Source organism: Salmo salar, chromosome 25 (genome assembly GCF_965601325.2).
Source record: "Salmo salar chromosome 25, fSalSal1, whole genome shotgun sequence".
NCBI classification, from domain to species: Eukaryota; Metazoa; Chordata; class Actinopteri; order Salmoniformes; family Salmonidae; genus Salmo; species Salmo salar.
In genome coordinates this window covers 22645415-22669751 of record NC_138315.1, presented here as the reverse complement: position 1 = coordinate 22669751, position 24337 = coordinate 22645415, and the positions used below count along the sequence as shown (strand labels likewise).

The window sequence follows — 24337 nt, the reverse complement described above, 5'->3', positions numbered from 1 at the left end:
GTAAAAGAGCAGTTGCATCTCAAATGGCACCCTATTCTCAATATAGTGCAGTACTTTATGCTAGACTACTGTGGGGGAATAGGGTGCCATTTGGGACGAAGAAAGCTTTTCAGTGTAGTGCAGTTGGGCTCATTGAACTGACATGTGGCTTTGTAATGGACACTAACCTTTCACCTCACACATTATATCTCTCCTTTATTAACCCATGTTGGAAACAGACACACCAGACACATGTCATGTATATAGTAATACGAACACAGACATGGTCATCCGTCCAACACACCAGACCTGGGTTGAAATAGTATTCACATTCTTTCAAATGCTTCATATGCACTTGACTGAGCTTGTCTCGCACAATGGAACAAATGGAATAGTCCCAAAAGTGCAAACCCCACCTACCGGGTCACTCAAGGCAGGCTCAATCAAACACTAAAAGTATTTGAAAGAAAAACTGAGTAATTATTAACTCCAATCTGCTGTACAGTATAACAGACACAGCCATCCACCCACCCACCCACTCACCCAGCCACCACCAGCATTGTGGTCCCTGACAGCAGGTCCCAGACACATCTCCATCACCAGGGGTCTAGGTGCTACAGTACATGTGACTGAGGGCCCATTAGCAACCCAGCGTAAATAGATGTCAAATATCCTCCTCTCATTAGCACAGCAGCATCAAAATAAACAAGCCCTTTAGCACTCTGCTCTGCAAAGAGGGGATGTTCAGCCCCCCCCCCCCCCCCCACACACACACACAAATACACAGAGACAAACACCCCGATTACAATGAACAACACTTGCTATGTCGCTTGCTATCTCACTTCTGCTATTCACAGTCATAGACTTAATATAATAGTACACACTGCTATTGACTGGCTGCCTCCATCAGGGACAGAAAACAGGCCTTAGGATGTGAATGGAAGAGCAGGGATCTTTTTTACCTCAGAGGGGAGCTCAGGATAAATAATATATATACAGTGCATTTGGAAAGTATTCAGACCCCTTGACTTTTTCCACATTTTCTTACGTTACAGCCTTAATCTAAAATGGATTAAATAGATTGATGAGGATTTTTAATCTATACATAATACCTTGTAATGACAGAGCAAAAACAGGTTTTTAGAATTTGATAGAAATGTAGAAAACAAAAAAACAGAAATACCTTATTTATATAAGGATTCAGACCCTTTGCTGTGAGACTCGAAATTGAGCTCAGGTGCATCCTGTTTCCATTCATCATCCTTGAGATGTTTCTACAACTTGATTGGAGTCCACCTGTGGTAAATTCAATTGATTGGACATGTGTGCAAGAGCGCAGAATAACTGATCAATTTACGAGCGCTCAACACCTGTTGAATATGGCCGGTGTCAGTAAACATCAGCAAAAAAGCTTAATTCAATTGTTGCGGTCACCAATGCTCTGGATAACATGAAAACAGCCTAACCAGCAATGTTAAGGCAAGTAAAATGGTCAGAGTAAGGTGCTCTCTCATTTATGTTTGGAAGTAGCTTGCTCAAAGAGCAAAACACTCTGAATTTACAAACAGACAATCTAACAACGCTGACATTTACTCTTGAGGTGCTGACTTGTTGCACCCTTGATAACTGTGATTATTATTATTTGACCATGCTGGTAATTTATGAACATTTGAACATCTTGGCCATGTTCTGTTATAATCTCCACCCGGCACAGCCAGAAGAGGACTGGCCACCCCTCATAGCCTGGTTCCTCTCTAGGTTTCTTCCTAGGTTTTGGCCTTTCTAGGGAGTTTTTCCTAGCCACCGTGCTTCTACACCTGCATTGCTTGCTGTTTGGGGTTTTAGGCTGGGTTTCTGTACAGCACTTTGAGATATCAGCTGATGTAAGAAGAGCTATATAAATACATTTAATTTGATTTGATCCGATGAAAACCTGTTCCAAAGCGCTCAGTACCTCAGACATGAAAATTACCCTAAGCACACAGCCAAGACAACATATGAGTGGCTTCTGAACATGTCTCTGAATGTCCTTGAGTGGCCCAATGATACGCCAGTGAATGAATGCTGGGTGATATTTAGCATCCACACAAACGCACCTACTGAGTGTGTACCTTTCACCTGTTTCAACGCAGGAGTGTACAGTACCACTTAAGTGGTTTAGTTGGCTGTAGAGATTGACTCTTCGCCATGGACACATATGGAGTCGCATACAGTACCACTTGCTTCCAGCTCATCTGGACCGCCATATAGGCCTATGTTATTGAGCCAAATTAAATAAAATACACCAAAAACAAACAAGCGTTTCTGGATAGAGAGAATGAAAAGGAAAGAGCCAGGAGTAGTATTGTTAGCTGTGGCTGTCACAGCTTAACAAGGGAAAGATATGCAATAGCAATTTGTCCTTACTAGAGGTGATGTAATCTAACACATAACCGTTTATTTGTTAGACTTTGTGTTTAATCAATTTCTGTTTCAATGACAAGCTCACTCAACACTTGAGTATATCCCTAGACAACAGATGTACTGTGTATGTCCAGGGAATGGAAGCATTGTGTTCTTAGGTACAGTAGGTCTATGCATATAGGAATCCTCAGATAGAAAAACTAGGTTTCTCTCAGACACCACAATCTATTTAGTTGTTGTGTGGCTTTGTATTGTCTCAATAGGTTGTAAGGAAGTGAAAAATGAAACCTAATCTATTACAGGGAAAGCCAGACTAGTGATGGGTTCTCTTTTGACTAGCAAATGTCTGTGGTGGGAAGGCTACTGATACAGATGAGTCACCTCAATAGAGGAAAAAACAAGCAAAATAGTGTAATGCTAGAAATAGTCAATTGGGAGGGGAAAAAATACTAGTCTGCATGAATCACTTAAATTCAAGCACAAAGAAAAACAGCCTATGTTATACCACCTAGGCAAATTATGGGTAGGAAGTTAGGCTTCAAAGGAGGAGGTGCATTGCTTTGGCCTCTCCTTACTCAGAATGGCCATGGTTATTCGAATATTCAAATACCCGAACGGATGTTAGTATTTGATTACTTGCGAGAGTATAATTTGTCTAAATTCAATAAAATGATCCATGTGACATTGCTACACAATGATATAACATGACATTTCAAATTCTTAATTTGATGAAACAACACTTTGAATGTAGTTTTTATGACGTTCGCCCCATAAAAAGCGTGCAGCCCACACAGGTTTCACTCGTGTAAGTTGTTGTTATTGTCAGCCAATCAAAGTGGCACTGCAGTCAGAGACTGTAGCAAGCAACGTGAAGTGGGAGATTTCTAATCAATGCAAATTGGAATTAAAATTACAGAATGAAGTTAGCTAAATGTTCCTGTTTATTTTACCTTTATTTAACTTGGCAAGTCAGTTAATAAGAACAAATTCTTAATGATGGCGTAGGAACAGTGGGTTAACTGCCTTGTTCAGGAGCAGAACGATAGATTTTTACCTTGTCAGATCAGGGATTTGATTTTGCAACCTTCCGGTTACGAGTCCAACGCTCTAACCACTAGGCTACCTGCCGCCCCTGTTCCAAGGCCATCATTGAAAATAAGAATTTGTTCTTAACTGACTTGTCCAGTTAAATAAAGGTAAAAAATAAAAATAAAATGAGAAAGAGTAGGCTACCACGAGCAACTGACAGGTAGGCTGATGTTTAGTCTGAATGGATTTGCTGTAGACAAGAACGGGGAGTGCAACAAAATAGCCTAAACCTCTGCCTCCCCCTCCCCAGCCCCGCTGCAACAGCAGCAAGCCACTCTCCCCCGAGTCATGCAGCCTCAGCAGCATGCAAGTATCGCAGTATAAACTTTTCTTTTTTAAACACATGTATTTTGACTATCCGGATATCCCCCCCCCAAAAAAATCTGAATATTATTAGAATAGTGAAATTTCAAATTTCCATCCCTACTCCTTGCACAACCTGGCAATTGACTCTCATGCTGACTACCTAAGGGTATCACAGGTATCCGCCTGGGTCAAATGCATGAGCTTGATTTAGTTTGCACATTTGGGACTATTCCATTGATTCTATTGTGCAGCAAAAATTAAATCAAGATCAGTGTTTGAATGTGCCGTATTTGACCCAGGTCTGACAAAGGTATTGGCAGGTTAATTTTAGCTCAATTTACCTATGGGTATAACAGGTATTGCTAGTACTCACACTCGCTGTACTGCTGCAGCTGACCAAACTCAGACGGACTCAGACACTCCCAGTTCCCAACTCCATCTCCCATCATGATGCCAGCTGGGGGGAGGTGAGGGAGGGTGGTAGTGTGCCTCTCAGGGTACAGAGGTTCTAGTGCTGGTTATCCCTGGGTGGTGAGGAGGAGTGAGATAGAGCTGAGGAGGTTAACTGTCATCCCAAATCCTTCCCAGTGAGTGGAGGTGGTGGTAGAAACAGATGCCAGTGATGGTGGTGTGGGGGAAGGGGGATAATGACGGCAGTATGTGATATGGAGGTCCAGCTAGAGACAGGTCTCTAGGTCTTTCCCGCTCTCTGACGTCAGACTCAAGCTGTTCCCCTCATCTCTGGTAGGAAGTGATATGTCCACAGCCCACAGTCAATCCACACAGGGTCCCTTAGCAGGTCTACTGCACCAATGACCTATATTGACCTAGATAGATAGGGGAGGGAGATGGGGGGGGGGGGGGAGAGAATGAGAGAATGTGCAGCTTAGCTTTTATCAAACCATCTTTCACCATTTAAGAACACAGAGTGCATACATAGAATACAAACAGAAAAGGTTATACCCCTGTTGTTTATCCCGTCCTGCCACAGCACAAAAACCACATACAGTACGTAGAGTTAAAAAGTGGCGCTCCTAAATGGAGCCAGCTCTGCTCTGTGGAGGAGAAATCAATACATCTCTCTGGGTGTACATCCTCACAGGGATGCAGCCAGGTGGAAAATGCACAGCAGTTTACCAGTTCATAGACACACATGCACACACACAATTGCGCACACACACACAAAAGTTACCCGTTCATGGACAGGGACGAGGATGGGGAGAAAGATTCAAGCATCAAACATCTGTAAGGTGTAAATCAGGGGTGTAAAACTCATTCCACGGAGGGCAGAGTGTCTGCAGGTTTTTGGCTTTTCCTTTTAATTAAGACCTCGACAACCAGGTGAGGGGAGTTCCTAACTAATCAATAAAGACCTCGACAACCAGGTGAGGGGAGTTCCTAACTAATCAATAAAGACCTAGACAACCAGGTGAGGGAGTTCCTAACTAATCAATAAAGACCGACAACCAGGTGAGGGGAGTTCCTAACTAATCAATAAAGACCTCGACAACCAGGTGAGGGGAGTTCCTAACTAATCAATAAAGACCTCGACAACCAGGTGAGGGGAGTTCCTAACTAATCAATAAAGACCTCGACAACCAGGTGAGGGGAGTTCCTAACTAATCAATAAAGACCTCGACAACCAGGTGAGGGGAGCTCCTTACCAAGTTGTGACCTTAATTTATCAATCAAATGTATCAATCAAGAGGGGAAAGAAAACCCACAGGCACTCAGCCCACCTTGGAATGAGTTTGACACTTGGTGTAAATGCAACAGAAGGAGAAACAGCAACACAGGGGAAGGATCTGGGAGAGGACCTATAACTGAGGCCAAGCTTGTGTGATGATAGCTGCCCTACCCTCAGTGAGAGTTAGGTGATGATGTTAGCCATGGGAGCTCATCACAGAGGTGTAGATTGGACTCCTGGGGTTGGTGTGGAGAGATCAAAGTTGAATCTCGCCAACCACATAAGTACTAACACAAACTCTCACACACACACACACAAACGCAGACACACACACACATTCACATTCGCATACACACATGTGCATGCAACATGTGCAAGAATACTGAATAGACACACACTGTGATTTGCAACTGATCCAATTCTATGAGAGCTTTTCTGATGCCTTCTCTTCCTAGAAGTTGTAAAGATGAAATGACTTCTAGGTAAAACTACAATATTTCACAGTACTGTGGCATGGGATGACTTGATTGGCAGAAAGAGGAGAGGGAAATTACAAGAGAGATTTAGTACACTAGTTAGGTAGACCTCTAGTGTAGACTTACAGAACAATAATGAGAGAGAATACAGTGTAAATTCGGAGAGAATCAGAATAGTAAAAATTAAATTACTTCTAGGTATTGTAAAGCATAGGCTGATTTAAAAGGCCCAGAGAGGAGGGAGGACTAGAGAGACCTAGTTTGATATAGGCAGACCACAACTGCTTGGCATCCGACCACAAGGCGCTACAGAGGGTAGTGCGTACGGCCTAGTACATCACTGGGACTGAGCTCCCTGCCATCCAGGAAGTTTATACCAGGTGGTGCCAGAGGAAGGCCCTACAAATTTTCAAAGACTCCAGCCACCCAAGTCATAGACTGTTCTCTCTGCTACCGCATGGCAAGTGATACCGATGAACCAAGCAATAAGACTGCTAAATAGTTAGTCCGAGTAGCTATTTGGTTAACTATTTAACTATCTGCCATGACCCTTGTTGCACAAACGTATAATGTTTTTTACTTATCACATACGCTGCTGCTACTGTTTATTATCTGTCCTGTTGCCTAGTCACTTTATTGCTTCTTATATGTATACAGTATTTACATCAATTGCCTCATACCCCTGCACATCAACTCGGTACTGATAACCATGTATATAGCTACCAGTATAGCCTAGTTATCAATACACATTGTGTATTTATTATTACTTTTATTTTTACATGTTATTACTTTTATATTATTTCTCTATTTTCTTCATCTCTGCATTGTTGGGAAGGCCCGTAAGTAAGCATTTTACTGTCAGTCTACAGCTGTTGTTTACGAAGAATGTGACAAATACAATTTTCTTTGACATTCTAGTGTGAGAGAGAGAATACAGTGTCTCTAAATATGGTGGGGAAAAATGTAAATTTGGCAAGCCCTGGGTGGCACTTATAGTATACTATAGGGGAGAGTGGGGTAAGTTGAGCCAAAGGTTTAGTGGAGCCTGCCCTTCCCACTGGGCACACACTAGTTCAATCATCATTGTTTCCACTTCATTTCAATGAAATTATGTTGAACCAATGTGGAAAAGACATTGAATATACGTCTATGCCCAGTGGGTTGTTTCTAGGAAACCAGACACAAAATGAGTTATGTGACAAATAATTAGGAAGAGGTCATCATTTCATGGAGTAGATGAAGGAAGAAACCACATGGAAAAAGTGGTAAGCAAGTTAGATTGAAAAAAAGGACTTTCCAACCTGGTCTCATGGACTAGATGCAACATAGTAAATGAAAATCCAGGACACACAAATTACCATGATATGTTACATTTGGTATGGGTACATAAGACAGAAAGTTACTTCACAAAAACAGAAGGAGGGTGGTTTGTCGGGATGTATGGGTAGGCGTATAAAGCGAACAACTAGCAACCCAAAGGTTGCGTGTTCGAATCTTATCATGGACAAGTTTAGCATTTTAGAAACTTTGCAACTAATTACTACTGTTTGGTTATTTTGCAACTACTTAGCATATTAGCTAACCCTTCCCCTAACCATAATCTTAACCCTTTAACTTAATTCTTAACCCTAACCCCTAGCCAAGCTAATCTTAGCCACCTAGCTAACATTAGCATCCGTCAACTATCCACCTAATTAACATCAGCCACAACAAATTGTCATTCATACAAAATGGATGATGGAGATCCACAAATTAATACATACCATAAAACGTTACATATCAGACTACATTGAGTTTCCCCGGATTTTATTTTCCTATGTTATGTCTACCTCTGAGTCCAGGTTAGATTTTCACAAAGTCAAATTCATATTTTGTGTTATAGGTTTCATGATGCTTGTATCTAAACCAAAGTTGAACGTTTTAAGATTGTTTTATACAGCATTTGAGGTTCTAAACCTATGGCCAACATACCCCATACAAATGATTAGAACATGTTGCCAGTTTAATGCACAATATTTTTGCAATGTGTCATGCATATGAACTCAAGATAGTGCATTTTTATTGTTATAGAGCAGATATCATCATTCCCTGTGTACACAAACGTAAAACAAGCAGGGGTCTAGCCCCCTTGAGGTTCTTGAGCGAGCAGACAAGGAAGTGAGAGAAGGGAAGAAGTCCATTGGAGCAGCAGCAAGGATGAAAAAATAGACTGAATGACACTGAAGAGGTAGAGTACATTAACAAAAAAGAAAACAAACATGTACCTGTGTGAAAGAGAGGCAATGATACAGTAGCAGAGGCACACAAGGTCTCATCTGATGACATGGAGTCTGAGCCTGCTAATTATATTAAGAATCTCGTGGACCAGTTTCATGGGCTTAGTAGCCTCAAATGCACATTGAAACAACATCCCTGTCCCAGGCAACTGGTTAAGAAATGGAAGGGTATTTGATATTGAACAGAGATCTATATCTAAATGTAGGCATACATTTAAGATATGCATTATACCACATCCCCATGAATTAAACCTTGACCTACCAGCACCATCACCCACTGTCACAGGACACCACCACCCACTTACCCCAAGGCGGCTCAACGTACCCTGTCCCTATGCCAAGAGACCACTTTTTTTTGGAAAAGCTATGTTTTCAAAACTGTGGTGTTTGCATGAATTCCAAGAATACACAACATCCTGAAATATACACTGTGTACAAAATATTGCACCCTCTTTTGCCCTCAGAACAGCCTCAATTCGTTGGGGCATGGACTCTACAAGGTGTTGAAAGCGTTCCACAGTGATGCTTACCCATGTTGGCTCCGATGCTTCCAACAGTTGTGCCAAGTTGGCTGGATGTCCTTTGGGTGGTGGAACATTCTTGATACACATGGGAAACTGTTGAGCGTGAAATACCCAGTAGCATTGCAGTTCTTGACACACTCAAACCGGTGCGCCTGGCAGCTACTACCATACCCCGTTCAAAGGCACTTAAATATTTTGTCTGGCCCATTCACCCTCTGAATGGCACACACACACACAATCCAATGTCTCAAGGCTAAAAAATCCTTCTTTAACCTGTCTCCTCCCCTTCATCCACATTGATTGAAGTGGATTTAACAGGTGACATCAATAAGGGATCAAAGCTTTCACCTGGATTCACCTGGTCAGTCTATGTCATGGAAAGAGCAGGTGTTCTTAATGTTTTGTACACTCAGTGCATGTACATATCTTTGTTAGAAAGAATATTATATTTCCCTTAAAGTAGTGATGCTGAATGTAAAAAATGGCTCAGCATACCCCATTCTCTCCCACTTTACTGAAGAGGTGGTCAGACAATATGGAGGATCCACTACTCTAATGGCATTAGAAAACATAGAGAGACCTTTGTCTGTACATAGACTATGGGGCAGCATCTAGGCCTATTTTCAGTACCTATTCTCAATACAACCAAACACAGATGGTCTGATCTCTATGAGTATGGTCTGTATTTGTCCATGTTCCTGTCAAATCATCCAGTTCCTGGAAAGTCATTTGAGAGCAGATTGTCTCAGCTTGTGTGTGTGCTCATCCAATATTTTCTTACTATTTGAGGGAGCCTGGCGGGGAGCCAGGTGGGTGTTAGTGTCCCGATATAATTAAAGTGCCCAGTTGGTGTTTGATTTGGGCAGTACTGTGACAGCACTGGGCCAGGTTACATATGTCAAGCTAGCCTGGCACAGCTTTATCAAACCTGAGGTACAATATCTTCTTTCCTGTTCATTTTGATCGTTAGTGTGATCCAGAGTTTCATAACATCATTTTTCAGTTTGTCCATTAATCATGGCTGGTGTTATTTCTGTTACTCTCCCATAACAGCAATAAATATGAATATGTTTCCCCACAGGAACAGTTTACTTCCAACTTAGAGTCCCAAAAAATAGAATATTATCGTATTCCTTTGAGAGTACCAAGCTAGCGGAATATATGGAATTCTTCATATTTGGAGCTAGCGAGGTCACGTCTCAGTTTTCCTGCCTTTCAGTTCTTAACAAATGACTCGATGAATCAGTCAATATCCATTGCTCAAGTTCTATAAGTATGACTTTTGCTCAGGTCGACACCTGGTTATGCCATTACTTTACAAATTGCTGAGTGGACTATCCTGGCTAAATCTAGATGAATTGAATTGAATACACTTAGACTAATGAAAATGTTAGTTTGTGTAGGCCTATCTCAAGGGTGAATGGATGTAAAAACTGTGAAGCACCACAGTGTCACATTCAGACAGTGACATTTCTTGGCATTTTCCCAGACACGGCCATACTGTTTCTGTAAACAGATGAGTTGAATAAAGGTGCTATGGGTTTGAGAATGTACGTGGAAGGCAAAAAAAAGAAAGAAAAAGAAAGTAAGAAAGTATGAATCCCAATTATTGGATAATAAAGCCTGGAAGGAAGTCTAAAAACAGAGATGTATTCAAAACTGGTCAGCCTGCGGTCATGTACTTTGTAAATATACTAAAATAGACCAAACAAACATTCTCCATGTGTAGCCTAACAGCCTGTCCTTTCTCTCCTCTGTCTGACAGCCAGTCACAGGCAGACAGGGAGAAAAAGGTGTTGTTCCAAAATGAGAGTCCTGTCGTACCTGATAACTTTCCTCGTCCAAACAACGTGCAAGGGTGGCATGTGATAATGGGGCAGCAGCAGAGCATGCATGCTTGGATATTGGAGGACAGAGAGAGGAGTGGAGCTGGTTGTCTGTGTGTGTGTGTGTGTGTGTGTGTGTGTGTGTGTGTGTGTGTGTGTGTGTGTGTGTGTGTGTGTGTGTGTGTGTGTGTGTGTGTGTGTGTGTGTGGTGTGTGTGTGTGTGTGTTTGTGCATGAATCCGGGGGAAGGAGAGAGGGTAGATGAAATGAGGGGAGGGGCCGAGGGGGAGACAGAGACACTTTCCTACGGGATGGGACTTCCCCTCTGTGCAGAGGGATTCTGTTTGCTCACAAGGTTGCCTAGCAACTCTGACGTCATACAGTAAGTGTGCACACAACAAGCACAATAGGAGGAGGGGGAGGTAGGGGGAGGTTCAGCAGCAGAGTGGCACCTTATGGATCAGTAGTCTCGACAGTTTATATGGTCTAGAAAGGTACAGTACCAGGCCAGTCTGGCTGTATTTTTACTTCTGATACTGAGATGCTCTGTCTGTTGCAGATCATCATTCTCCCAAGTCGTCCTATAATAACCTGGCAGGCCCAGTTTTTCAGGAAAGCTTAGGGTACACTCTGGCTCCTCTCCAATCCAGGCAGCTTTTCCTCACACACCTAGGACCTAATGCTTAAATATAGCCAAAATATTTGTCGTTTAACTTTTAAAATGTGTTACATTCTATATTTAGTATAAACACAACCAGTCAGAACGTTTTAATCTGATTAGGCTACTTCAAAAGTCTGCTGTAAGCATGCGCACGTTCATCTAAAATATATTTACAGCATCCTCAACATGGCCTGACAGTAACCTGGTTTCCATCCAACCTTTTTATCTGAGTAAAGTACATGTCGGATAAAAAGGTCACAACATCATGGGAAAGCGTGCAATATATTAGGCTAGATTAAACAAATGATTATGAACTTCACAGGGTGGTGAAAGTGCACAGTGATGAGCTTGATGCTCCTTTCCAATAAATATTGAGGATCTTATTCTGGTGACATGATGATCGATGCTTGGCTGCCGTTTGACAAAACATACGCACAAAAAAACACCTTTGTCCATAATTATCTCATCATGTAGTAGGCTATACGTGCATTGTATCTGCGAGCTGTTCGCTGGAACACATGTGTAATGCCAGAGTGGGCACATTTGCTGTACCATTCGCTGTACCATTCGCTGTACCATTCGCTGTACCATTCGCTGTACCATTCGCTGCAACATTTTTTGTGACAAAACCATCAGCAGGCCTAGAGATTAAAATGCAATGGAACCCCATTTAACTTGTATTTTTTATTTAGTACCTGGGAATTTATGCGATAAAGTTATTTTTATGTGCACTACGTATTTACTCACAGAGTTTTATCCAGAAGTTAATTTGATGGAAACAACTCTGATTGGAAAATGCGCATATTGTTTTTATGCAGATTTTAGAATATTCGCATGGAAATTTGTCACCAATTGGACGGAAACATATAGACAAGCTAAAGACTCTGGCAAGTGCCCTAGTCCAGTTTCACTGTGATTATGTCTGTACATCATGGTTCACCAGCAGCCCTAAACATCTAAAGAACAAGCTACAGACCAGCCAAAACAAGAATTGTAAACTCCCCTCTCATACTCATCTGGAGTTCGAGCTGTCTATCTGTAGGAAAAAAAGTAGTATTAATTCAACTTTTTGTTGTATTTCTTGTTGTTGTATTTATTAGGCTCCCCAATTGATTCAACTTGGTCTGGTCCACAGACCCCAGGTACTTATCCAACTATTTTTCATTTGTTAGAGATATTCACTGTTTTAAATATACCAGTGCGGTTGAGTGGAACAAAGCAACTCAAAACCATACCAACCATAACCACTTTTAAAAAGAATGTCAAAAGCTGGCTAATGTGTGAACACTATCACTTTTTTTTGTCTGTATCTCTGGAATGTTTCTGTATCTATGTAATTGCATTTACTGATGTAAAAAAAAAAAAATAGGGACCCCGATGGAAATAAGTCCCTGACTTTATTGTGCAATCCCGGTCACTTGTTGTTTTTTTTACTCTTTGTATTTATGCATTTTTTTTCACTGACAAATAAAACCAATCAATCAATCTAAACTGTGCAGCGGGAATTTGATGAATGGAAAGAGACATCTGTTACAAAACACCCAAAATATGAATGACATTCAGAGATTGTCAAGCCAGGCCTTCAATACTGGGTAGGCCGACAAGGCAAGGAGGGATCTATTTTCTGTTTGTCGAGATTGAACTAGTCTATTTATTGTGGTGTTGAAAATGCAAACCATGATATTGAAGCATCCAAAGTCAGTGTGCTTTGTTTATTGCATTGTCACAAAAACCTGTTGGTGGAACATTTGTTGCATGTATTTTATATAATTATAAATATGCCATCAACATTTTGAAATCAGATTTCCCACTAGCTGATCATTGTCTGCTGCCGGCGTTGGTCATAGTGTAAGCCTAATGAAACAGGCAGGGAGAGGGTGTTTGTCCGTGGTTGTCGGCAAACCCTCAACCTTCTGTCCCGTAGCCCTGCGTGACATCGACTGTGCCACAAAAGCATGCTGAAGTGGCAAAGTTGATACCACGTTTATAAACACAGGGTCGCTACAGTTATTGTTATGTGTGGTCGTAAACATTATTTTTAGTTAATTCTATGAGGGGAGGGTGTTCAAAAAACATTTCAGTACAAAAGGAGGGCTGTCCTTAATGAGCTGCAGTGAGTCATTCAGCCACTCAGACTGTTGATGTGGGAAGGAAAAGAGAGCGGATATTACCACCTCTAAGTTCATACTCGGCCTCCCATCTCTCAGCACTGCAGAGCACTACAACTACTATACTGTGATAATGAGGCTGCAGAAGTAGAGACGTAGAGCATGCATGCTTGGAGATTGGAGACCTACAGTGGAGGAGGAGGACAAAGAGAGGAGTGGAGCTGGTTGTCTCTGTGTGTGTGTGTGTGTGTGTGTGTGTGTGTGTGTGTGTGTGTGTGTGTGTGTGTGTGTGTGTGTGTGTGTGTGTGTGTGTGTGTGTGTGTGTGTGTGTGTGTGTGTGTGTGTGTGTGTGTGTGTGTGTGTGTGTGTAAGTGTGTGTGTGCGTACATCCGGGGGAAGGAGAAAGGGTTGGGTAGGGGAAGTGGAGGGGCTGAGAGGGAGACAGAAGCACTTGCCAATCAATAGGATAGGGCCTCACCTCTGTGCAGAGAGGGCTTCTGGCTTGCTCACAAGGTTGCCTAGCAACTCTGACATCATACAGTAAGTGTGCACACAACAAGGAGATGCACAATAGGAGGAGGGGGAGGTAGGGGGAGGTTCAGCAGCAGAGTGGCACCTTATGGATCAGTTTCTGTCTTAGTGTGGAGTATGTGTGCATGGGCACGTGAATACTTCACAACCATGTGACGTCCACACACCATGTGGAAGGACCAATCCACTATCACAAATGATTGTGAAATAGAAAAAAAATACTTTTACTAAATTCGTGATAGAAAAACGAAAATAAAAAATGGTGTCCACCACACTTATTTTTATACAGTGCATTTCAATCACAGATGAAGGCAGTAAGTTATTAAGGCAGAAACAATAGGAGGGAGGTTGGTTGGGGAGGATGGGTGGGTGTATACGCGAAAGTCTAGCAGCCAAAATGTTGTGTGTTTTGAATCACATGATAGACAAATTTAGCATTTTAACTAATTAGAAACTTTGCAACTACTTACTAGTTTTTAACTACTTAGCTAGCATGTTAGCTAACCCTAACCTCTACCCCTAACACTCATACCTAACCATAACCCCTAATTCTAACCTTAACCCCTAACCTAGCTAATGTTCGACACAACAAGAAAATCGTGAATTGGGCTCGAATGCTTTATGAAGAAAATTGTGTGGTGGACCCAAAAAACTTTGTATGCCTGTCACAAATTTCAAACAAGTAATTTGTGTTTATTTAATGATAATCTGTGATAGTGGGTTGGAAGGACAGAGTATACTGAATTAACTTAATTACAGTGCATTCGGAAAGTATTCAGACCCCTTTACTTTTTTCACATTTTGTTACGTTACAGCCTTATTCTAAAATGTATGAAAATGTTGTTTTCCCTCATCAATCAATACCCCATAATGACAAAGCAAAAACCAGTTTATAGACATTTTTGCTAGTTAAAGAAAAAAAATGGAAATATCACATTTACAGTACTTTGTTGAAGCAACGTTGGCAGCGATTACAGCTTAGAATCTTCTTGGTTATGACGCTACAAGCTTGGCACACCTGTATTTGGGGAGTTTCGCCCATTCCTCTCTGCAGATCCTCTCAAGATCTGTCACGTTAGATGGGGAGCGTCGCATCCACAGCTATTTCCAGGTCTCTACAGAGATGTTCAATCAGGTTCAAGTCCGGGCTCTGGCTGGGCCACTCAATCACATTCAGAGACTTGTCCTGAAGCCACTCCTGCGTTGTCTTGGCTTAGGGTCGTTGTCCTGCTGGAGCAAGTTTTCATCAATGGATCTCTCTGTACTTTGCTCTATTCATCTTTACCTCGATACTGACTAGTCTCCCATTCTCTGCCGCTGAAAAACCTCCCCACAGCATGATGCTGCCACCACCATGCTTCACCGTAGGGATGGTGCCAGGTTTCCTCCAGATGTGACGTTTGGCATTCAGGCCAAAGAGTAAAATTTTGGTTTCATCAGACCAAAGAATATTGTTTCTCATGCTCTGAGAGTCCTTTAGGTGCCTTTTGGCAAACTCCAAGAGGGCTGTCATGTACGTTTTACTGAGGAGTTACTTCCGTCTGGCCACTCTACCATAAAGGCCTGATTGGTGAAGTGCTACAGAGATGGTTGTCCTTATGGAAGGTTCTCCCAACTCCACAGAGGAACTCTGGAGCTCTGTCATAGTCTTTTGGTGGTTCCAAACTTCTTCCATTTAAAAATGATGGAAGTCACTGTGTTCTTGGGGACCTTCAATGCTACAGACATTTTTTGGTACCCTTCCCCAGATCCTGTCTCAGAGCTCTACGTACAGTTCCTTCGACCTCGTGGCTTGGTTTTTGCTCTGACATGCACTGTCAACTGTGGGACCTTATATAGACAGGTGTGTGCCTTTCCAAATCATGTCCAATCAATTGAATTTACCACAGGTGGACTCCAATCAAGTTGTAGAAACATCTCAAGGATGATCAACTGAAACAGGATGCACCTGAGCTCAATTTCGAGTCTCATAGCAAAGGATCTGAATACTTATATATTATGTGTAGATTGATTTGGGGGAAAAATATTTAATCCATTTTAGAATAAGGCTGTAACGTAACAAAATGTGAAAAAAGTAAAGGGGTCTGAATACTTTCCGAATGCACGGTATACAAAATGTTAAACGTGGAATCCTGCACTCTAATCTTCTTCCTGACAAAACAAGGTCTATGAGTGGTGTAAAACTTCTATATTTCAGTAATTTCACAAGAAAAGGAGATATCGTTAATTGGAGTTCCCCAAAAAATTCTGGATTTAATATGATGCATGTGTATATTCGAAATGCACAACATGGTGCCTTCACTGTCATCAGAGTATGTGGGAAGGCAGAGCATTCTTTATGAGCTCAATTATACAGAATACGAATCGGGGAATCCTTGCATACACACCTCCCCCAGTCTGCATGACAAATTACAAAACAGGACCTGTGAGTGGTATGAGTAAGGCTTCTATTTTTAAGTCGTTGCACAGGAAGAAGAGTCATGGAATGAGCAACGTGGAAGCCTTTTATTTATGAATCAGAAACTTGCCAAAATTAAATGAGAAAAAAGCTCACACAGACAGACAGAGAGTCAATCTAACCATTATTTTGCCAGACTTCCTTTCTCTGTTTAGTGTTCTAATGGACTGCAGTGAGTTTTTCAACCATTCAGACTGTTGATTTTGTGAAGAAAAGAGAGAGCAAAGGAGAGTGGATATCGACGACTTTGTGTTCATACTCAGCCTCTTGTCTTTTTTTGTCTCCCCGCTCTGCAGAGCACTTCTACTACTACACAGATGGGTCAAGGTTTTCTCTATCTCCACTCAACATGCTCTACCTGTTCCCTGGTAATAGTCGGCTTTTGGTCGATAAAAAAAACATAACATAACATAAATGCACAACTTGCACTGGAGTGAGCCGTTTATCTCGCCTGAATGGCTGGAGCATAAAAAAAAATGAAAAGCCGCTAAATAAAACTGCTGCCCGTCAACTGTCTGTGAGAATTTTTATAATTTTTTTTGCCTATTCATTGATGTAAATACCAGTTGATGTAAATACATTTCACCAGTCATGTTCATCGGTCCATAGGTTAATTTGCACAATTTTGTGGAATTTAGAGGTTCATTTGCATAATTTTGTGGAATTAAATTGCCGCGTGTCTATTTTCGTTAGTCGTTATCTTTATCAAACAAGCACAGCATACAGATACAGAGCATATGAGCAGAAAATCTCAGACAGTACGAGAGCTGCTGCTACAGCTTCTCCAACAGCTTCTTCAAACATGCTTTTATAAGACCAATAATTGCATAACAATTCTAAATGCAATCCCGTGTTAAAAAACCTTTAAAAAGAGCTACTATTTTTATTTCTCAACTAGTAATTGAAGAGCGCTTCCCATTCGCCATTCAAGTGTATATAGGCAACGGTAGGCAGGCTTCAGCGCGTCACAAACCACTTTGCAATGAGCTGGAAGCACTAGGCATTTTGAAAACATATACTTAAAGGGTAGGAAGCATTTGTTTTTACTTACCAATGTAACAACACAGTGTGGTCAAAAACTTAGTAACTTAGTTATAGTCACAATCTGGTTACCTATAAGTGCAAACATAGTTGTTTAGAGTTATTACATATTTATTCACTTATTTCCGGATAACTTCTAAACTACCCACAATGCACTATTTCTCAACATTATGAGGACGATCTACTTTGTGCTACCGAGTTCATATGCTAGCTCGGTAGCTAGCTCAAGCTGGCTTACGTTAGCCACACCTAATACTATTCACATTTGTGGCTGTGTTATTTAGTGGGAACCCATTAGTGCTTTCTTGCTGTGGGTTCAAAAATAAGAGAAAATCATACCTGCTACCTCTTTGTGTAGTACTTCGTCTGTTCTCCTTTTTGTTTTGTCAACTTTTCGGCATGTTCTCTGTGAAGTAGGCTACAGACGTTTTGTAACTTTTTCCACCTTGGCTTAGTAGCTCTCTAGCTGACTGACATCTGGAATCTAGCTATTTTGGCCAGGTGAAGCACACTCCTCCCCTTCGCTTTGGTAGCTAACTCAGCCTGCACTCATTGGATGGGCCCCAACCATCAATCTGTAAGTCTCTGCTCTCTGTCTTTGCTTCAAATATGCGGTTATGTTTCAGTAACCGTGGTGGTTTGCTAGGGTGGCTAGGCTAATAGCTAGTTGGCTAAATAGCTAACTTTAGCTGGCTGGCTAGCTTTCTGGCTAAGATAACTGCATATAGCTAACATTCTTTGATAACTGGTTAGATGGCGTTATGTATTTCCAAAACGTTATTTTATTTTAATGTAGCTGTAAGCTAGCTATTAATAGCAACTGGCTGACTCATTCAGTTTTAAAGTTAGCTGGCTGGTAGGGCTATCGTTAGCAGGCTAGTTGGCTAGCAACATTGCCAGTTGATTTGTAACAATAATTTCATTAAGTATTTGCTTGTAAGTTGGCTGACAATTAAATTGAAACCAGTAGTTGTGCAAACGATTTGGTTTAATTTGAAGTTATACATTACACACATGAAACCGCTGACATCCCACTGGGCACACACTGGTTGAATCAAGTTGTTTCTATGTCATTTCAATGAAATGACATTGATCCAATGTGGATAGATGTTGAATTGATGTCTGTGCCCAGTGGGATGTGCGTGACACTTTTGACAAAGGTGTTTTCCAGCTAATTGCATTATGCAACGAACATTTGCGCGTTGCCTACTGCCTTGTGTGCATTGCTGCGCTTATAATGTGGGCTCCCGAGTGGTGCAGCAGTCTAAGGCATTGCATATCAGTGCTAGAGGCGTCACTACAGACCCTAGTTCGATTCCAGGCTGTATCACAACTGGCCGTGATTGGGAGTCCCATAGGGCGGCGCACAATTGGCCCAGCGTCGTCTGGGTTAGGGTTTGGCTGGGCTAGGCCGTCATTGTAAATAAGAATTTGTGCTTAACCCACTTGCCTAATTAAATAAAGGTTAAATAAAATGTTTTAAATAAATAATAGTTTATCAACATTTTAAGCTAAACGTTGCAATCTGTTGCATCAGCCTCATTGCTTTAAAAAAAAATACAATAATTGTCACATCTTCTCCTGCTCCTCCCCTCCGGCGTACGACGTCGCCGGTAACCACCGTTCCTGGGATTCATCATTATGCACACCTGGCACTCATCATTACGCGTGCCTGTTAATCATTATGATTCAAACCTGGACTTCATTACCTTCATCATTTCCTCCCCTTTATATGTCACTCTTATGTTCCCTCACTAGTTGGTATTATTATTGTGTACCGGCGTGTAGCCACATGGAATTGTCTCGTTCCTGGTTTTGTTTTATTAAACGTTTCACCTGCTTCCCGACTCACAGCTCCATTATTACAATAATGTAATAATATAGCCTAGGTCTAGTGGTTGTATGAATTTGGGATCTATTGTCCTACAACTGTCCCAAAGTCTGTTTGGAATAGACTATTTCTTTCTCACACAGAAGACAAGCTGACCAATATAGTAAGTTAACTTTTCTACTATGGGAGATATTAGATTGACATAGGCTAGTGATTTTTCTGTTCCTTACTCGTCTTGTTGGCTGATGAAAAGTAAATGTGGCAGTTTTTAGAACATCTTTAAAGTGCCCATCGGAAATAGGTAAGAAGGATGCACGCTGATTCCTTGAGTTGCATGTTCTGTTAAGTTGAATAACCATAATCAAAATGTGATTTCTGTCATTCTGAGCACCGTGGGTGGTTACGCACCCAATGCATATGGGTCTGATAAACTCCTCAAATGTCCGTTAAATTAAAATGATGCCAGTCAACCCCTGACCTGTCTAGTACTGTAGAGACAATGGTGACTCAGAGGTTTTCTGTGTCCTCAAGCCATATGCAGTGTCATCAGACAGTACACCGAGTACTACTCTCTCCAGACTCACTGACCACTGTTTCTTCCTCTACTGTAAGCTTTAATATTCGGCTGAGGTTTTTGAAAGCTCTGTATCTTGCAATAATGTGTTGATGTGATTTAAAAACAAAATTGGAAGGAACAGATTTACAGTTATATAAGTTGATACTACCTCTCTCTCTTACACACACTCACCTACAGTCTTTCTTTTGAACACAACACTCAAAATAACACTCACACTTTCCTCTTCCACCTGTTTTTGTCCAAATTCTGAGCGCACAATCAGCCAGCTACTGATCAGCATCTGAATGTATTCCTCTCCAAGGGTAGCCTGGTCCCAGATCTGTTTGTGCTGTCCTGCCAGTATTCAGGGTCAAGACAGCGCAGCCTGATCCCAGATCTGTTTATCTTTACACTGCCAAGGGAAACAAACTTTACCGTCCCTCTCTAGTTCTATTACGACCAGGGCAAATGTTTACCGGTTCGCTCCTATTTCAGGAAACAGACATGCAAAATGTCTTAAGAACGACCTGCAGAACGTTTAAAGAAAAATCAAGGTATGACTAAAGGGAGTGAGCGTGTACTCCACCTCGAGTGTACTCTACCTCGCTAGTACCTACTGAAACATAAATGCACAACTTGCACTGGAGTGAGCCGTTTATCTCGCCTGAATGGCTGGAGCATGTTAGAGAGACAGCACTGCCAAATTAGGACACTGATCACCACAACGATAAAAGAGGAATGGAGGTGCAAGACATCACCTTCCCTAGAGGGAGAAGGGAAGAGAGGGGAGGAGGAAGAAAGGAGGGAGGCAGAGAAAGAGGGGGAGAGAGAGAGGTGGGAGAGAGAGATAAGGAAATACATGGAGTGAGGGGTAGTTTGAAAGAGCATAATCAGTCAAAGGTAATGAAAAGACAGCCAATGCCAGACAGGCACAGCTAGGACTCATATCCACAAGCATCTTGGTACTGATCTAGTATCAATTTAGCCTTTTAGATCATAGTGAATAAGATTATACCCAGTATTCAGTTTATCTTCCATTCAGATAACACGGGCTAGCCTAAACCAGCTCAACATGGGCTAGCCTAAACCAGCCCAACATGGGCTAGCCTACACTAGCCCAGCACAGGCTAGCCCACATCAGCCCGAACATGGTGCTAGCCCATATTAAGCCCACCACAGGCTAACCCACACGAAGTTCACACCAGTCCAACACAGGCTAAAGGACACCAGCCCAACATGGGCTAGCCCACACCAAGCCCAGCACGGGCTAGCCCATACCAAGCCCAGTTACTTCATAATGTAGATTTGGGTGCTCATTAAAATATTTGAGGACATGGTTTGCAAATTACCCAATTCATGATGTTTATTAAAAATTGCTGACATCATTCAAACCAATGAGTGTTCTGAACTTTAAAACCAATTATCTTGGAAACATATTTTTCTGATAAAACCTTAGAACTATAAGGTCACTAGTTATTTTTGTGCAACCATTACTGAGAGTGCCATTCCAGTTTAAACGTTCCTTGGTGTAAAGTCCTCAAAAAATGAAACTTGTACACTGCCAATGATAAAGTACATGTGACATATGAGAAACATCTTAAGTATATAAATATATTCAATAGCAACACATTGTGACAATATGGACATGCTTGCTGGCAGGAAGCAACAATGGGACACAGGATCCCCTCTTCAGGAAGTGACTGTGGTAGTCATGATAAAAGCATCACAATGTCTCCTCATCAGTCAGTATAGGCCCTGACCCTCTTTCTGCTGTCAGCTTGAAGTGACTTGTTTGTATGAGTGTGGGGATGTGGCTAGGCTTGCAAACTGTCACGAATTATAAAGGGAAACCCAGCCGGGAGATGCCCAGTGATGCGAGCCTACCAGACTAGCTAAATTCCTTCTATATTTGCTTCAAGGCAAGCAACATGGAACCATGTCTGAGAACACCTCACATCAACACCATCATCCCAGACACCCTGGACCCACTCCAATTTGCATACCACATCAACAGATCCACAGATGATGCAATCTCTATTGCACTCCACACTGCCCTCTCCCACCTGGACAAAAGGAAAACCTATGTGAGAATGCTGTTCATTGACTATAGCTCAGTGTTCAACACCATAGTGCATTCCAAGCTCATCACTAAGCTCAGGATCCTGAGACTGAACATTTCCCTCTGCAACTGTATCCTGGACTTCCTGATGGGCTGCCCCCAGGTGGTGAGGGTAGGCAACAATACATCCTCCACGCTGACTGTCAATACGGGGGCCCCTCAGGGGTGTGTGCTTAGTCCCCTCCTGTATTCGCTGTTCACCCATGACTGTGTGGCAGCCCACGACTCCAGCACCATTATTAAGTTTTCTGACAACACAACGGTGGTTGGCTTGATCACCGACGACGATGAGACAGCATATAGGGAGGAAGTCAGTGACCTGGTAGTCCCACAACCTCAGCAAAGGAGCTGATTGTGGACTACAGGAAACGGAGTGCCAAGCACATCCCCATCCACATAGGCTGTAGTGGAGCGGGTTGAGATTTTCAAGTTCCTAGGTGTCCACATCACTAAGGAATTATCATGGTCCACACACACCAACTCAGTCATGAAGAATGCACGACAACACCTCTTTCCGAATTAGGAGCCTGAAAAGAATTGGCATGGGCCCTCAGATCGTCAAAAAGTTCTACAGCTGCACCAATGAGAGCATCTTGACTGGCTGAATCACCATTTGGTATCGCAACTGCTTGGCATTCGACCACAAAGCGCTACAGGCTGTAGTGCGCATGACCCAGTACATCATTGGGGCCGAGCTGACATCCATGACTTCTATACAAGGTGGTGTCAGAGGAAGGCCCTAAAAATTGTCAAAGACTCCAGCCACCCAAGTCATAGACTGTTCTCTCTGCTACCGCACGGCAAGCGGTACCGATGTACCAAGTCTGAAACTTAACAGCTTCTACCCCAAGCCACAAAACTGCTAAATACTAAATGCTACTGTTTATTATCTATTCTATTGCCTAGTCACTTTATCCCTACCAAAAAATATATGAATAAAATGTTTTATTGTCATATACACTTAGTGTACAAAACATTAGGAACACATTCCTAATATTGAGTTGCACCACCTTTTGCCCTTAGAACATCCTCAATTAATTCGGGCCATGGGTCTACAAGGTGTTGAAAGTGTTCCACAGGGATGCTGGCCCGTGTTGACTCCAATGCTTTCCACAGATGTGTCAAGTTGTCTGGATGTCTTTTGGGTGACGGACCATTCTTGATACATACAGGAAACTGTTGAGAGTGAAAAACCCAGCAGTGTTGCATTTATTGACACACTCAAACCGGTGTGCCTGGCACCTTCTATCGTTCAAAGGCACTTAAGCCTTTTGTCTTGCCCGTTCACCCTCTGAATGGCACACATACAAGATCCATCTCAATTGTCTCAAGGCTTAAAAATCCTTCTTTAATCTGTCTCCTCCCCTTCATCTACACTGATTGACGTGATTTTAACAGGTGACATCAATAAGGGGTCATAGCGTTCACCTGGTCAGTCAATGTCATGTAAAGAGCAGGTGTTCCTAATATTTTGTACACCAGATAGGTGCAGTGAAATGTGCTATTTTACAGCTTCAGCCATAGTAGTATGGTGCCACTGGAGCAAATTAGGGTTAAGTGCCTTGCTCAAGGGCACATCGACAGGTTTTCACCTTGTCGGCTGGGGTATTTGAACCATCGACCCTTCGGTTACTGGCCAATGCTCTAATCATTAGTCAATGACCTCGTATCCCTGCCAGTTGACTCGGCACTGGTACCCTGTGTATACTGTATTGCCAAGTTATCGTCACTCACTGTCTATTTATTCCACTTGGTATTATGTGCCTGTGTGTGTGTAGGGAAGAGAGCTGAGGACAGGGGCTACAGATATTAAACAGGTCCATATATCAACAGAAATATGAATAACTGCTGGTCTGGAAAAAACAACCCATTTACTGGGTAACAAAAGAAAACCATGTCAACAGTGGGGCACTCAGGAAAGAGGACAAGCAAATGTTGAATCGAAGTGTCACTGTGTCGAAGGCTTCCGACTGTAACCAGGGTAAGGGTCAAATTAATTTAAATTCAGCCAATTCAATAAATACACTGAATGAGGAAAATTCTTCCTGACTTGACTGAATGGAATTGACATTAACCCTTTCCATGACCCTAATGGTCTCAGTGTGTGAGAGGGCAATTGAAGAAAGAAAATTACAGATGGTTGAGGAAGGAATTTCGACTGGCAGTTGTCATGGCAGTTGCACCTAAAATCTAAAGACAGTTTCTGTTTACTGACAAGCTGGAGGTCCAGATGACTTTCTGAGCAAAACATTCTTAATAAAAAAACAGTTCAGCTTGAACTACCACACAACACAACAGACTGTCTGCCAGGCCTGCACGTTGCAGCATCACAGCCCAAACTCCAAACAACTGAATACTAAATACTAAACTGCAATTTTGTAGTCCACTTAGTGTTTAAAGCAATGCAAAGGAATAAAAAACCTTTTTTTTGATCATAGAACAGTTTCTCTGTAGTCTTCTGCTGCAC

The 24337-nt window shown here is 42.0% G+C and overlaps 1 protein-coding gene across 3 annotated transcripts in view; it reads right to left on the bottom strand.

Moving 5' to 3' along the window:
• The window catches only part of dgkg (diacylglycerol kinase, gamma), a 165625-nt gene that overhangs the window by 128438 nt on the left and 12850 nt on the right, over nt 1-24337 (bottom strand). For all 3 annotated transcript variants that reach the window (XM_082968996.1, XM_082968998.1, XM_082968997.1), the window contains exon 2: nt 4151-4604. In XM_082968996.1, coding sequence (XP_082825122.1) covers nt 4151-4226 — 76 coding nt within the window. In that variant the 5' untranslated portion in view covers nt 4227-4604. The remainder of the gene's footprint in view (nt 1-4150; nt 4605-24337) is intronic.